We start from the raw sequence: 17,951 nt of genomic DNA on the forward strand, positions 1-17,951 counted from the left end.
GAACAGAGATCGGTGCCAACCATATAGTGCAGATCAGAGAAATAACGGATTGAGATGTAATCCCGTTCGAAATGATCGAAGGAATTATCGAGTTTAAAATTCTCGAGGGATCATGAGTAAGAATGGATTCGATAAACACGTCGAGCCTAAGGAAGCACCACGGTTATCAGAATAGAACTTCAGCATCGATGCTTCAGGTATTGTGTCAGCCATTGGACGAATCAATGATACTAGGTGGCCCTGACCCCTGTAGACCGATCCAGCTCAAAGGAATCCAAATCAAATGTGTAAGTACCATGTAATCCATGGCCATAGAACCGAGGACTGCAGACAATTAAAGGAGGAGGTAGCTCGTTTAGTCAACGGAGGTCTTCTTCGAGAGTTCTTGAATGACCAAGCAAAAAATCACTTCAGAGATAGGGATGCAAATAGGAAAACAAACAGGAGGAACCGCAACACGTGATTCATATGATCGTTGGTGGGGTCGATATCCCTCAGGGTCCGACATTTAAATGCACCAAAGTCACAATTATAAGGGAGAAGCGTACCCAAAACTACTTACCAGAAGATACCTTATCGTTCAACAATGAGGATGCAGAAGGGATCGAACAGCCTTACAAAGATGCACTGGTAATATCTATCATTATGAATAAAATTCAAGTTAAACGTGTGTTGGTTGATCCAGGTAGCTCGGTGAATATTATTCGATCGAGGGTCATGGAGCAACTTGGCCTTCAGGATCAAATCGTGCCTACAACTCGAGTGCTCAGCGGTTTCAACATGGCGAGTGAAACCACCAAAGGGGAAATCATGTTGCTAGTAAACGTGGCCAGAACTATCCAGGAAATGAAGTTCCACGTGATCGAAGGTGATATGAGGTACAGTGCGTTGCTCGGAAGACCTTGGATCCATAATATACCTTCAACGCTTCATCAAGTCTTGAAATTACCAACACCAAAAGAAGTCAAAACGGTGTACGGCGAACAACCAGCAACTAAAGAGATGTTTGAAATCGATGAGGCGATACATGTATCGACTCTAACATCAACAACGGGACCACAATCAAGGGATAAGCAGAAGGTCAAATAACAACCACAGTCGCCAGCTTCGACCAGATCGGAACAGTAGGAAATTATCGAGGATGATGATTGCATGATACCTTGAACCTTCATAATCCTTGATGATTCTGATGCCATGAAGTCAATTGTCGAAGATCTGGATTAAGTCATACTGATCGAGAATCTGCCCGATCGAAAGGTATACTTGGGCACTGGGTTAACTCCCGAGCTCAGGGAAAAACTCATTAAATTATTTATTAAAAATATGGATTGTTTTGCTTGGTCCCACCTTGACATGACAGGATCCCACCGGTGATCACCACTCATCGATTGAGTTTGGACACGAAGTTCAGACTGGTAAAGCAAAAGACAAGGCCACAGTCCGAGGTAAAACATGCATTCATCAATGACGAGGTAACCAAACTTCTCAAAATATGATCCATCCGGGAAGTAAAATATCCCGAGTGGTTAGCAAACATAGTTTAAATCCCCAAGAAGGGGAATAAACTTAGAATGTGTGTAGACTATAAAGACATAAACAACGCATGCCCTAACGACTCCTTTTCCCTGCCGAATATCGATCGCATGATCGATGCCATGGACGGACATGAGATCCTCAGTTTTCTCGATGCTTACTCTGGGTACAACCAAATATAAATGAGCCCAGAGGATCAAGAAAATACTTCGTTTATCACTAAGTATGGTACTTATTGCTATAACGTAATGTCGTTTGGGCTAAAAATGCTGGTGCTACTTATCAACGCCTAGTAAACTGAATGTTCGAAGAACAAATAGGTAAATCAATGGAGGTTTATATTGATGACATATTAGTTAAGTCCCTGCGCACAAAGGACCATTTAACACATTTGCAGGAAACCTTCGACATATTGAAAAGATACAACATGAAGCTCAACCCCGAGAAATATGTGTTCGAGGTCGGTTCAAGCAAGTTCCTCGGCTTTATGGTGTCAAATCAGGGAATCGAGATCAACTCTGATAAAATCAAGGCAATCGAAGACATCACAGTCGTGGACAGCGTTAAGGCCGTACAAAGATTAACAGGGCGGATATCCGCTTTAGGCCGGTTCATCTCAAGGTCTTCGGATCGAAGTCACAGGTTTTTCTCACTTCTCAAAAAGAAGAACAATTTTACTTGGACCCCGGAATGCCAACAGGCATTTGAAGAATTAAAGCAGTATCTTTCGAGCCCACCATTGCTTTATACTTCCAGGACGAGCAACTCTACATATATTTGGCAGTCTCAGAGGTCGCGGTAAGTGTTGTCTTAGTTCGGGAAGAGCAAGTTACGCAATTTCCCATTTACTATGTTAGCCAAACTTTAGGTGAGGCCGAAACCCGGTACCCACACTTAGAAAAATTAGCGCTTGCCCTAATAAGCGCCTCTAGGAAATTAAAACCTTATTTTCAATGTCATCCTATCTGTGTTGTAACCACCTACCCCCTTCGTAACATTTTGCACAAGCTTGAACTCTCAGGCCGACTGGCCAAATGGACCATCAAAATCAGTGGGTACGATATTGAGTATCAACCCCGAACGACCATCAAGTCTAAAATCTTAGCAGACTTCATGGCCGACTTCACACCAGCTCTCGTACCCGAGGTCCAAAGGGAACTATTGCTAAAGTCGGGTACATCCTCGAGGGTGTGGACCCTTTTCACAGATGGTACTTCAAATGTGAAAGGGTTCGGGCTAGGCGTCGTTTGAAGCAGCCCACAGGGAATACAATTATACAATCTATTAAAACTCCAAAATTGACTAATAATGAGGCCGAGTATGAGGCCATGATTGTAGGTCTTGAACTAGCTAAGCGCTTAGGAGCAGAGGTCATCAAGGGCAAGTGTCACTCCCAACTTATCGTACATCAGGTCAACAAGACTTTCTAGGTTCGGGAAGATCGGATGCAGAGGTACTTAGATAAATTACAAGTGTCCCTACATCGATTTAGAGAATGGACGTTGCAGTACGTGCCTCGAGAAAAATATAGTGAGGCCGATGCCCTTGCAAATTTAGGGTAATCGATCGAAGATGATGAACGTAGCTCGAGGACTGTCGTACAACTTTTAAGGTCAGTGATCGAGGAAGGGCATGTTGAGATAAACTCCACAAGTTTAACTTGGGATTGGAGGAATAAGTACATCGAATACTTAAAGAATGGGAAGCTCCCATTGGATCCTAAAGATTCAAGGACTCTACGCACTAAAGCTACACGGTTCACTTTGGCCGAAGATGGAACATTATACAGGAGAATGTCCGATGGGCCATTAGAGAAATGCTTGGGGCCAGGAGACACCGATTATGTTCTGCGAGAAATCCGTGAGGGCACCTGCGGGAACCATTCCGGTGCCGAGTCATTGGTTTACAAAGTCATCATAGCAGGATATATTGGATCGACATGGAGAAAGATACTAAAGAATTTGTTCGAAAATGTGACCAATGCCAAAGGCATGCGCCGATGATCCACCAACCCGGAGAGCAACTTCATTTAGTCCTATCTCTGTGGCCATTCATGAAATGGGAGATGGACATCGTTGGTCCTCTGCCATCGGCTCCAAGTAAAGCTAAATTCGTTTTATTTATGACTGACTATTTCTCTAAATGGGTTGAAGCACAGGCTTTCGAGAAAGACAGATAGAAAGAAGTTATAGACTTCATTTGGGATCACATCATATGCCGATTTGGGATACCTGCCGAGATAGTATGTGACAATGGAAAATAGTTTATCAGCAGCAATGTAACAAAGGTCCTCAAGGATCACAAAATAAAAAGGATATTGTTGACGTCGTATCATCCTAGTGGGAACAGACATGCTAAATCAACAAACAAGACCATCATTCAGAATCTAAAGAAAATATTCAATGACACTAAGGGAAAATGTAGAGAAGTTTTACCCGAAGTTCTTTCGGCGTATGGTACAACATCAAAATCTAGCACAAGGGCAACACCATTTTCCTTAGTGTATGGCGCCGAAGCTCTGATCCCGATCGAGGTCGGGGAACCTAGCGTCAGGTTTCAATATACAATGGAAGAGTCAAATCACGAGGCTATGAACATAAGCCTCGAATTGTTAGATGAAAAATGGGAACCGCCCTCATTTGAATGGCAACACAAAAGCAGCGCATCGAAAGATACTACAACCGAAGAGCCAATCTTCGCCACTTTCGAATCAGGGACTTAGTTCTGAGGAAAGTCACCCTCAATACTCGAGACCCAAACGAAGGGAAACTCGTCCCAAATTGGGAAGGGCCATATCAAGTCCTCGGTGTCATCAGAAAGGTATCACAATGGAGGGCGAACAATTTCCAAATAATTGGAACATATCACTTATCAAACGATATTATTGCTAAGGTATGACTTTCTCCCTTTTCATTTGTATTTGATACTAACTTATCACAGGTGTTTGATCGAAGACGTCGAGAAGCTCTTCAACATGAAGACCTTAGGTTTTAAAGCACGCGTTGAACTCTTTTTCCCTTAGATCAGTTTGTATCCCTAATGGGTTTTTCCGGCGAGGTTTTTAACGAGGCAATAATTATTTGTGCTACCTGAGGACAATTCAACAGTATCTGAGGCTTCCTTAGAATTAACCTCGAATATTGGTAGGGCATCACCCTCGGATGTTATGTTTTCATGGGAAATACTTCATGTCGACAGGGTCTCGAAAGGTAACTTATGTAAAGGGCCAAACGGTCAAATGAGTCATGCCTGTGTAGATTACTCAAGCCCTAAATGGCAAAACATGTACGCATGAGCAATCTATTTAAAGAAGTACCTTTTCCAAATGTTCCATGCCTTAGTGAAATTTCTACTTTATAATTTCATACTTACGATCTATTGCGAAAATCGGATCAAGAGCCAATCGTAAATAAAGCTCGGGAAATTAACCCTGTGCTCGGGGACTACCGTCCGAAAATCGACCTTTTCGAATTATTAATCTTCGAAATCATAAGACCTTGTAAAGGCAACTCTCGATTTTATAGTCCATGACCATCCCACTCGGGAACTGGTACTTCGAACAAGTTCGAAGCACTATTGAGAAACAAGCAAATCTCAAGTTAAAGGATACAGCCAAACTAACACGGTTCAGAGACGTCCGAATTCCGTAATAAAACAGGCCTTCAAATATTTTCACAAAACCGATTAAACAAGGCCACCCTCGTCAAAATTACAAAGGGATTCGATAGCATCAACGCTCAAAAACCTTAAGGGGTACTAAATTGTTCGAACTCTCGAACAAACTTATGCTAAGGCATTACAAATTTTTTCGATAACTCTAACCCTCGAGAATCCTGATGGGTTCTAAGGCATAATAAATTTTATATGATTAATCTTTTTAAGCCGAAAAGAGAAGAAGACACTCTTTTGAGGCCATATTGGCCCAATTCAATGAGCCTAATAGCCATTATATTTTTTGGGTTCGAGGATCCACCCTCGCTCAACAGAAACCTAAGGGTTTTTTCTACTCCGAGTTCGAGCAAGTACTTACTCGATGATAGAGACTGTATTAGTCCAACTTCGATCAAATCGCTTAAGTTTCAGATTCACAAACAAACGAAAATGAAAAATTTCGCAAAACAATGAAGCTAGTCAAAATCCTCACAAAATATAAAGTATATAAGGCGAAAAGCAAAACAGAGTCTTCACAAAACAGAAATTAGAGACAAATCGGAAAGAAAAGAGATCTTTAAAATATTTACAAAGACCAATCAGGGTCTTCCACAAACATCTAAAAAAGAAGAAAAAATTGTAAGTGCCTAATCTTCCCCGGGAGCCTCATCTTCATCCCCTCCACTCTCGGATCCACTCAAGCTCCTGGACCATCATAATCAGAGAGCAAAGCTTTAGCTTCGGCCTCTAGCACTTTCGCGTTCTCGATATCGGCAGTAAGGTCAAAGCCACAACCATGAATCTCTTTGTGAGTCTCTCTCCAAAACTGGTATTTGGCATGCTCAGCAATGCAGAATGATCGAACCTGAGCAGCATCGGAAATCTCCTTTGCTCGAGCATGAGCAGCTTCAGCATTAGCTAAGTAGACGGCCATGAGCGCTTCCGCATCGGCCTTTACTCTTTTTGCCTCTGATATGGCCTTTACAAGCTCAGCGGACAACTGAACCTCGAGCTCCTCAATTTTCTTGGCTCTAGCCAAGCTCTCCTCCTTCATGCTTTGGAGTTGACATTCGGCCAAAGATAGCTGGGCCCGAGCAGTGTCTTTCCCCGAGGCAAGGCAATCCATGTTTTGTTTCTACCCCAAAGTTTCTACCTCTTTCATTTTAGCCTCCTCGCGAAGCTGATCGATCTTTTTAGCCTTCTGTTGAACCTGCAAGATCAAGGTATTGGTCGCCATCCCTAAATCGACACACCAAACTTCTAAGAAAATTATTCATTACCTGTTCGATCAAGTCAATCTACTCTTTGTAAGCTTTGGCCAGTTCGGCTCGGAGGTCGTTGATTTCCTCTTCTTTTTTACCACTAAATAGTTTGAGGACATCTCTCTCCTATGTGAGCCTTTTGAGATCGGCCTCACATCGTTTCAACTCAGCTCGAGATTTGAAAAATGCTTCCCGATGAAGCGCCATAGCTGTCGCGCCCCCTTTTACCCTCCTCGCGGAGAGAGGTCCAGGTTTTGACATTCCATGAGGTGTGATAACTCATTTCCTTTATGGTAATTGGATATTTGAAGAGTCGCCACCTAACGGATTATGGTGCATTAGGGAACCTAGAGTGATTAACTCTTGGGTTGGTTTGCATTACTAGAGATTAGTGTAAGGGCTCGAGATAACCTCGAGGGGAAGGTGTTAGACACCCGTCTTGGTCCACAACTGTGGGTCCCGACTAAACTTATATTTTTACAAATTAGTCCATACAAATAATTGAATCAAATAGGTGCAGTACGTTTGAACAAGTCAAGTAGTAAAATAAAGGTTGAACAAATTATGAAGAAAAGTTTGAAACAAGGAGAAGGTTTGGGGGTAAAGAGGGGTCCTAGGTTGTTTATCCTAGGGGATCACCCCACGCAATGTCCGGTAAACACTCCTCAATGAGTGGCTACATGTAACCTTAGCGCGTAGTCATCATATCCCACGTCTACCCTTCCCATCCCCTTATTGGTCATGCAAAGCGAGTATTGGTCATCGATTCCTATTGCGTGCTGCTACCCGTCCCTTATTAATAGTCCCGAAGGGAATTAGGACCTCTTCCTATAGGCAGTTCTAGACATACCCCAAAGGCTTAAAGGCAAAATTCTAAGGCGACAGTCAAAGAAAAGCTATTTAGGACTTTCACATGAATGGAGCAACTAAAGGCTTTTAGTTTCCTCCGCAAACAAACATACATGCAGCACGACTCAACCGCAAATAAGGTCTTTAGCAATCAAAGTCCTAAAGCAGGATTTCTAAATGATTATGCAAAAATAAACCACTTTCAGATGTAGAAGTCACAACCTATTAGTTACCTAGGATCTCTTTTAAAAGCTCATTAGGATTCAGAAATGTTGAGTGACTGAAACAGCTTTAGAGCAGTGCAAGTTTTGATAATGCCCTAAGGCTTGCCTACATGTAGGACTGATACTTATGTTAATGCAGAAACAAGCAAGTTTTGAAATAATCCCTTTTAAACCTACATGCATGATATCTAATGAGATTACAGAAGTTTTGGAAGGACTAATTTTAGAAAAAAAGTTATTGCTCGGTTTTGAGAAGTAAACTAGGCGAGGTACATTTGATCTATTAGGCTAATTCGAATTACCTGACAAAATTGTGAATTAGATCATGGTATCTAGGCATATTACTATTTTTAGTCAACTTGCAGTAACATATGAAAGGCTTGCTAAATCGGAATTACACCCTATAGGCATGGTATCTACACTTGAGTTGATTTAAAATATGATGACTTGGAACCTAGAAACATGGTTTCTACATGACAAATGCAGGATTTAAGAACATGATTTGTATCTGATGCAAGTGACATTAAAAGTGAAGCCCTTATAGGCATGGTTTCTATTATGATGCAAATGAGATTGAAAGCGAAACCCTACATGCATGCTTCTACTATGCAAATGCAATCAGATTCAACATGAACAGAAACCCTATAGGCATGTTCTCTAGTGAGTGAGGCAAGCAGATTCGAAATTAAATCCTAAAGCAAGATTTCTACCCAAGTCACCCCATAAAGTATACATCTACCCAAGTCACCCCATAAAGTATACATCTACCCACCCTTTCACTAAATACCCCGAATATTTGTTTACAAATTATTACAGGCCAACAAATGAATTACATAAGTGAAATAAGAAATAAAAAGTAAGAAGATATTCTATAGAGAGCCTGCAATCAGGCCATAGTTACCTAAAGCCTTCAATGGTCTTTCAATCCTTGTTTCCATAGACAAATCAGAGTCTAGGTGCATCAAAGTTCCCTAAGGGTCTCAAGGACCCCGGGCAATGCTTACACCTAGACTTAATAGCCAAGCATTGAACTAGTGCAGTGTGGAAAGCCAACCTCAGTATGCCAGAGTTTCAAGGGTTCTCAAGGGGATCCCAAGGCAGTACACATACTAGAGGGGGCAGAACTTATTAACTAGGAGTAGAGTGAAAGTGCATGACACATGTTTAAAAGGAGTTAGCTAAAAAACTGGACTGAAAGGTCCATTTTGAAAGCAATTAGTAACAGAGATGGTTGAAAGAAGTTGGATTAGTAAAACAGAGTTCAAACACTTCAGGGTAAGAACATACACAGCAAGTGAATGAATTCAGTAGTCACACATGGCGTTAAAGGGGTTTGGGGATACATATACATTGACTGCAGACACCTGACCCCAACAGGAATATTAGGACTGGTATGGACATGTTCAGAGAAAGTTGGAGACTGGCATAATCACAAACCATTCATGAACACATTGAGGAGGGATATGAGATTTGGGATTCACAAAGTGGTAAGTGCACAATAGGTAAAAGAATACAATTGTCCACGCATGCTTGAATCACACAAAGGGAATACATGAATTTAAAGGGAGGGGAATCATATTAGCATGCTTAGATACAGACTTCACAACAAACCCACAAGTAAAAGTAGGCCAGAAATAAAAGAAACTGAAACACGAATAGAAACATGTTGTTGTTGAGACTTCAAATTAAACTAGGACATACCAGTGAAGATAGAGGTAAGCAAAATGAAAGAACCAAGGTTTACAGATGATTAGCCTTGGCTTGCAGCAGGCTAATAGTAGTAGAATAACATAGAGTTTTTAAGTAAGAGAGGGGTTTTTGAAAGCAAAGTCTCGTGTCTTGTTAATGAAAGATTTATGGTATTTATAGCTTTGAAATATAGGTATAAAATAAGGTAACATGTAAAGGTTTATCACAATAATAGAAGTAATCACAATTAGAATCCAATTAATACAAGTACTTCCCTTTAATCAAGGAGTTACAGCTTAAACGGATACCAACAGGGATAACCAACGAAAACAAATCAGCTGAGAAAGACTGTTTTTATCATATAAGGGGTAGTAAAAGTTTAGAGCATATGGTTGAGTCTGAGTAAAGAATATACTAATTAAAGAAAGGATTCAGCAAGAATGAAGCACCACAGCAAATAAGGAAATAGAATCAATCAACTTAAACTGCCGAGTAAAATTTTAGGGTTTCATAAGAAAATCTTGAAATCAAACTAAAATTAAGGAAATCAGGATCAATCAAGAGAGAGTCATGATTCTGTACTTCAACATATAAATAGAGAAGAATGAACAGGCGTAGCAGACATGCAAGGTCACCCATATCAATAGAAAGAAGCAAGATATGAACAAACCAGATAAACACAATCATACAAAAGTGACATGAGTAGGCTAAGGACTCAGTAGAAAAACCCATTGGAAGCATGGTAACCAACAGAAACTTAACAAAGTCAAATGGTCATGGCTAACACGTAGAACCAGAGTGAAGAAAACCAAATCTAACACACAGAAATAGGTAAAGAAGATCAGGTCAACACACAGAAACAATTAAAGAAAATCTATAAGAAATTAGGCTTTTTAACAGAGTTGAGTTAAAAAGCAGTAAGAACTTAGAATCAGTCAAGATAAACAAGGAAAAAGGTTTAATCGTAAAGAAATCAGTCGAAACAGGTATAGAAAGAACTCCGAAAACCCTAGTTTCTTAAAGGGAGTAAAAATGGTTTAAAGTAGAAGATCTTTCAGAAGAAAGCTCGAGAATAAGCAAGTCACAGAAGGAGATAGGCTTAAATCATAAAAATAACATAGATCTAAGAGATTCAGAAGAGAGTTAGGGTTTTAAAAAGAAAACCAAGTAAAAATTAAAGGAACCTGTTGAAACTTCACCGATCGTGACATATAAGGTGTGATTTTTCCCAAAATCACACCGGAGAACCATAAGTAATAGGAACAGAAACCCTATGTCCAAATCGACATGGCCTAGGACCCTTGAGAGCCTTAGAGATGATGAGTAGGGTGATGAGAGACCTATTGGAGGCTTGGGTTTGAAAGGGTGGTCGCCGGAGATGACCATAGAAGGAGGCGATGAAAAGTGATTAGGGTTAGGTCGAGAGAGAAGAGAGATGAGAGCATCTGAGGGCGACGCCCTTAGAAAAGTGATTAGGGTTAGGGGGTCTCTCAGAATTAAAAAGGAAAGGTTGAACGAGGGTCGTTGATCTAAGAGATCAACGACCAGGATTTAGGATGGCTTGGGTCGGGTAGACGTGTATAGGATTTGGGTCAGGTGGTTTGGGTGTGAAATTGGGCTGGAAAGGGGTCCAATTTTGGCTATAATTGAAAGCCAAATTTGGTTGTTATTTAAATAGCTAATTTCATCTATTTAATTTATAAACAATAACAGGCAATTTCGGGAAAATAAATTTAAGGTGCCAAAATTATTTGAAATACATAATTAAAAATTTAAAAATACAATATCCAATTTTATGCATATAAAACATAATTAAATCTTAAAAGGGCTAATATTGCAACTATGTGCAATTTAGTTTTAAAAATACTAAATATAATTGTAAAAATATGTAAAAATTATATTATCCATGTTTTGGCATAAATATAGAAATTAAACAGATGAATTATAAAAACAATAATTTTGGAAACAATTATTGGGGATTTTATGGATAAAAAGGGAGAAAATAAGTCAATTTAGTCCCTTAAAATTATGGGGAAAATAATAAAAACCTTGGACATGCTTATATATGAATATATATGCTATTTTGGAGGTAGTTATGCTTATTTAAAATATATAGGAAAAAATTGGGTATCAACAGCTGCCCCTGTTTACCCGTGAAAGATGAAAGAGTTTATGGGTAAAGACATGATGACCAATTTTAACCGAACGGGATGTTTTGAAAGGCAGAGGCCGAGCACCGATTTTCGAGTTGCCTACATATCCATGGTTTTATAGGAATCATGCCATGTGTAATTCTGGATTCACCTACGGAGTATGCCGATGAAATTTTGTAAGAACGGACACGAGGTGTGGAAGCGGTTATGGTGAGCATTTAAGGCTCGGGACAGTTGGAGGGAACTGGAGCAGGATTGTTCTTGCTAGGATAGTGGTTGCTTACTGATTACCTGCAGATAAAAGATGCTACCAGCGTATTTGCGAAAATTTAAACATGATACAAATTCCCTTTGGACAATGAAGGTTGTCTCCGAACGATTAAAGATGACGTCCTTAGACCATGATGTCCTGGGCCATGAATTGTTTAATGAGGGATACGCAGGCCATGAAATGATGTTCTCGGGCCATGAAAATGGTGCCTCCGAACTATGACGCCTTTGAATAATGACATGAAAATTTTGCGAGATCCTCAGGCCATGGCATGGTCTCTTCAGGCTATGAGGATGGTGCCTTTAGACTATGAAGCCTTTGGATAGATTGGCGATATTTCAGCCCATGATATGCAATAATATGATGTAACAAGACAAGGCTTAGTCTTGTAAGGTTGAAGGCAAAGCTTAGCCCGAAAGAGAAGCGAGATAAATAGTATTTGGGATAGCGCTTAGTTTCAACGAAAATTGGAGGCAGAGCTCAGCCTCGGAAGGCAGAATGGTAGCCTTATGCAGATTGAAAGACAGAATAGTAGCCTTATGCAATGCAGATGCAGGTGGAGGTAGAGCATAACCTCAGAAGGCAGAATGGTAGCCTTATGCATATTGAAAGGAAGAATAGTAGCCTTATGCAATGCGGATGCAGGTGGAGGTAGAGCTTAACCTCGGAAGGTAGAATGGTAGCCTTATGCAGATTGGAAGGCAGAATAGTAGCCTTATGCAATGCAGATGCAGATGGAGGTAGAGCTTAACCTCAGAAGGCAGAATGGTAGCCTTATGCATATTGGAAGGTAGAATAGTAGCCTTATGCAATGCAGATGTGGATGGAGGTAGAGCTTAACCTCGGAAAGCAGAAGGGTAGCCTTATGCAGATTGAAAGGCAGAATAGTAGCCTTATGCAATGCAAATGCAGATAGAGACAACATTTAGTCTCAGAAGGCAGAATGGTAGCCTTATGCAAGAAATAAGATAACAAATGACAGTAGAGTTTTCTTAGCTGATAGCAGATTGTGGTGTTGTGATTACTGGGAACATTGTGACATACAGAACATCACTGGTGTGTGCTTATAGCAAATGTTGGTAAGTGCAACAGTTCTGAGAATTGTATTTTTAATCGTGTTTGTCCCGTGGGCGTACAGTATGTCTAATGATTTCACAATCCTAGTGCCTACATTCAAAGAAAATCGTGAGTTTTGTAAGGGGGAAGGTTAGCTCGTATCCCTGCTGGCTTTGCTTGACTCGCTCGGCTTTGATTTGGTGATACCATCTATATTATTGGGGTAGCGTTGCTAAGCAAGCAGTTTCAATAATAAACACATGAAAAAGTATGATATAAATTAAAAATAACTTTTAGATGAACCGACGATTGTGACGTAGATCAAGACATTGCAACCTCTCCTGCTACCGAATTTTGAGGGTCCTCCTCAAAATTCTGCCCTAGTTTGATGTTTCTGCTGCTGCTCGTGCGGCGATCCTCCTCAAAATTCTGCCCCAGTTTCCAATTGGGGGGGGGGGTAAATGAAATTTTTATTGAATTGTGACCAAACCCATAGTGTTGCCTATGTATCCCCTCTTAAATGGGAATCAGGTCAGGCGTAGTTCAAGTTACATCATATAAGGAAAGCATAAAGATTACACATAGTAATGCTTGTCTACATCTAAATTGATCGGCTTTGGACAGATTTCTCTGTCCATTTCTTCAAGTATGAGGGCTCCTCCTATCAAAACCCGGTGAACCATATATGGACCTTGCTAGTTAGGAGAGAACTTTCCTTTAGCTTTATCTTGATGCGGAAAAATTTTCTTTTACACTAGCTGCCTCGGTGTGAACCGTCTTAGCTTAACTCTTTTGATGAAGGCTCTAGACATTCTGTTCTGGTAGAGTTGACTATGGCAGACTACATTCATTCTCTTTTCGTCTATAAGGTCTAGTTGCTCATAACAACTTTTTACCCACTCTGCGTCGCCGAGCTCAGCTTCTTGTATGAACCTTAGGTAAGGAATTTCTACCTCAGCGGGAATGACAACCTCTGTACCGTAAACCAACATATAAGGGGTTGCCCCGGTTGATGTGCGGACTGTGGTGTGATAACCTAATAGAGCAAATGATAACTTCTCGTGCCACTGTCTGTGATTCTTTATCATTTTCTTCTTGTTGGCGGCTTCTACAGATCCATTCATCTGAGGTCTGTAGGTTGCGGAATTCCTATGTTTGATCTTGAAAGTTTCGCACATAGCTTTCATCAAGTCGGTGTTGAGGTTGGAGCCATTATCAGTAATGATTGACTCTGGAATTCCAAATCGACAAACAATGCGTTCACGGACAAAGTCTGCCACGACTTTCTTAGTTACTGCTTTGTTAGATGCTGCTTCGATCCATTTGGTGAAATAGTCGATGGCTACTAGGATAAACCTGTGTCTGTTGGAAGTAGCAGGCTCGATTGGTCCAATAACGTCCATTCCCCAGGCAGCGAACGGTCACAGTGAGCTCATTGTGTTAAGCTCACTTTGAGGTACCTTTATCATGTCCACATGTATCTAATAGCGGTGGCATTTCCGGACATACTGGATGCATTCCGTTTCCATAGTCATCCAAAAATAATCAGTCCGGAGTATCTTCTTTGCTAAGACAAAATCGTTCATATATGGACCGCAGGTCCCAACATGAATTTTCTCTAGTAGCTTGGATGCTTCCTTTGCGTCGACACATCTTAATAATCCTAAATCGGGAGTCCTCCTATACAAGATTCCTCTGTTGTGAAAGAAGTTGTTGGAAAATCTCCGAAATGTGTGTTTCTAAGTAGGTTTCACAAGCTCCGGGTACTCTCCTTTTGCCATATATTCCTTGATATCATGAAACCAAGGCATTCCTTCTGCTTTCTCTTCAACATGGGCATAGTAAGCTGGCTGATTATGGATTTTCACCGGAACGGGATCAATGAAATTCTTGTCAGGATACTGTATCATAGATGATAGGGTAGCCAATGCGTTGGCGAACTCATTCTGGATTCTGGGAACATGCTAGAATTCCATCTTCATGAACCTCTTTCTCAATTCCTGTACATGATGCAGATACAGGAGTATCTTGGAGTTCTTGGTCATCCATTCTCCTCATACCTGATGTATAAGCAAGTCTGAATCTCTAATCACTAGCAGCTCTTGAAAGTTCATGTCAATGGCCATTTTGAGTCCTAAGATGCAAGCTTCATACTCAGCCATATTGTTGGTGTAGGGGAACCTGAGTTTAGCAGAGACCGGATAATGTTGACCGGTTTCTGATATCAGGACTGCTCCTATGCCAACTCCTTTGAAGTTTGCTACTCTATCGAAGAACATTCTCCAACCGTCATAGGATTCCGCAATGTCTTCTCCTATGAATAATACCTTTTCATAAGGAAAATATGTTTTTAGGGGTTCGTATCCTCCATCCACGGGCTGTTCAACAAGGTGGTCTGCCAGTGCATGTCCCTTGACCGCTTTCTGAATTACGTAAACAATGTCAAACTCACTCAACAGGATTTGCCACTTGGCTAGCTTGCCGACGGGCATGGGCTTCTGAAATATGTACTTCAAGGGATCCATTCTCGATATGAGATATGTAGTATAGGTGCAGAAGTAATGTCTCAACTTCTGAGCTACCCAAGTCAAAGCACAACAAGTGCGTTCCAATAGAGAATACCGAGCCTCGTATGGGGTGAACTTCTTACTGAGATAATAAATGGCTTGTTCCTTCCTCCCTGTTTCATCGCGCTGCCCCAGAATGCAGCCGAAAACTCCATATAACACTACAAGGTAGAGTAATAAGGGTCTACTTGGCTTGGGCGGGACTAAGACTGGTGGTGTTGACAGGTACTCCTTGATTTTGTCAAAGACCTTTTGGCAGTCATCAGTCCATTTGGTGGCGGCGTCCTCTTTAACATCTTAAAGATTGGCTCACAGATAACTGTAGACGGTGCTATGAATCGGCTGATGTCATTAAACCTTCCCAAGAAACTCATCACATCCTTCTTGTTCCTTGGTGGTGGTAGTTCTTGAATGGTTTTGACTTTCGATGGATCCAGTTCTATTCATCGGCGGCTCGCAATAAACCCTAATTTCCCAGCAGGAACCCCAAATGCGCACTTTGCGGGGTTTAGTTTCAGGTTGTATCTCCGTAGTCTATTGAAGAACTTCCTCAGATCTTCTATGTGGTCAGTGGCATTCTTGGATTTGATGATAACATCATCCACATATACCTCTATTTCCTTGTGTATCATATCATGGAAGATGGTAGTCATCCTCATGTAGGTGTTCCCTGTATTCTTCAGGCCGAATGGCATCATCTTGTAACAATACACTCCCCACGGCGTAATGAAAGTTGTTTTCTCAGCATCTTTCTCATCCATCCATATCTGATGATAACCAGCGAAGCAATCTACGAATGACTGTAGCTCATGCTTGGCGCAATTGTCAATCAGGATGTGTATATTTGGCAAAGGGAAGTCGTCTTTCAGACTGGCCCGGTTGAGATCCTGGTAGTCGACACAGACTCTGACCTTCCCATCCTTCTTTGGCACTGGCACAATGTTGGCTAACCATGTCAGGTATTCTACTACCCTGAGAACCTTAGCGTTGATCTACTTGGTGACTTCTTCCTTGATTTTCAAACTCATATCAGGCTTGAACTTTTTGAGATTTTGCTTCACCGGGATACATTTGATTGGTTGGCAGTTTGTGAGCCATAATAGACATATTCAGACCAGTCATGTCATCATGCGACCAGGCAAATATGTCCTCATACTCCTTTAGAAATTCTGTGTATTCTTTCTTCTCTAATGGAGATAGGTGAATGCTGATTCGCATTTCCTTGACGTTTTCTGCATCTCCCAAGTTGACAATTTCAGTCTCGTCCAGGTTGGACTTAGGTCTATTCTCAAAGTTCTCAACTTCTTTGACAATCTCGTCAAGTATGTCATCTTCCTCTGAATCCATGTCCGTTTGTTGCATTGTCGCATTGCATACCACGATCATTGGTTCATCAAGATAAGTAATAGTAATGATGTATTGGTAAAGCAAGGAGAGAAAACGATAACAATAAATATTAATTCATAAGAAAAATTAAAAATGTTTTTGATAAATTGAATAACTATTTTGAACATCGAAGATCTTATTGCGGGAATTGAAAAATGTGAAAAGAAAATCATTTAGTAAATAAAATAGTGAATAATGCTTGTTTTAGCCTTGCTACCCCGAGGCTCATCGGGCTTTGGTTGTCCTAATGGTCCAATTCTTGAGATGTGCCCCTCTGCTCACAGCCTGTATGGAAGGGCCTTCCTCCCCCTCCTTCTCGAGAATAACGCAACAGTCCATATCACTATCCTCTAGAAACAAGTTCTTTACTGCTGCAAGTGCTTCTTCTTCATTTGACCCATAAATAATGTTGGCCTATTGGAAGGTCTGCTCTAAATGCAGTATTGGCTGCTCTAGTGGGTAGTAAGGACCGCGCCATGGTGCCGACCAACTATTGAATTTTTCCCAGGTGTATTCATATCCCAAACCAAAGGTAGTGCCATGTTTCTTGAGTTTTATGGGTTTAGAGATTCCTTGGAGGTTCTTGCCGAGCCCTTTGCCAGGTTCGTACCTACTCCAACTCAGTATACTCTCGATTTTGCTATCTCACCATTTGTCTTTGTCGATAGCATTGACTCGCTCAATGTGGTGGTAAGTTTCTCCACCTAGCTTCATTCTTCCCTCGATCACTGGAATGGTCTGGCGACTATATATAGGGTTGCTACTGTCACCGTGAATGATAACTTCTTGGTGATTCCATTCGAACTTTACTGCCTGATGCAGCGTTGAAGCTGCGACCCCAGCAGCATGAGTCCATAGCCGTCCTAGTAGCAAGTTGTAAGATGTTGATACATCTATTACCTGGAAATCGACCTCGAACCAGGTTGGTCCCATCTGCAGGCATAGACTAATCTCACCAATGGTGGACCTCTGAGAACCATCGAAGGCTTTCACATTGATTGCTCCATACTTTGTCTCATGCAGCCCTTTACCCAACTTCTTGAGTGTTACCAGCAGACAAATGTTAAGATTGGAACCTCCATCGATCAGGATTTTGGTGATGAAATAATCTTCGCATTGCACAGTGATGTGCAGTGCTTTGTTGTGCCCCAGCCCATCAGGTGGCAGTTCGTCCTCATAAAAGGTGATATTATGGCTTTCCAGCACTTGTCCTACCATATTAGCCACCTCCCCGCTGATGATGTTACTTGGTACGTATGCTTCATTTAGCACCTTTAGCAAAGCATTATTGTGCTTCTCAGAATTTTGCA

At 41.1% G+C, this 17,951-nt stretch overlaps 1 protein-coding gene across 1 annotated transcript; it reads left to right on the top strand.

The window, feature by feature from the left end:
- The first annotated feature begins 468 nt into the window (after positions 1 to 468).
- On the top strand, positions 469 to 1,089 carry LOC138875184 (uncharacterized). The gene has a single exon (XM_070154008.1). It carries the CDS (start codon positions 469 to 471, stop codon positions 1,087 to 1,089), a length of 621 nt encoding a protein of 206 aa, XP_070010109.1.
- Positions 1,090 to 17,951: the final 16,862 nt, after the last annotated feature.

Source organism: Nicotiana sylvestris, chromosome 8 (assembly GCF_000393655.2).
Source record: "Nicotiana sylvestris chromosome 8, ASM39365v2, whole genome shotgun sequence".
In the NCBI taxonomy this organism is placed as follows: Eukaryota; Viridiplantae; Streptophyta; class Magnoliopsida; order Solanales; family Solanaceae; genus Nicotiana; species Nicotiana sylvestris.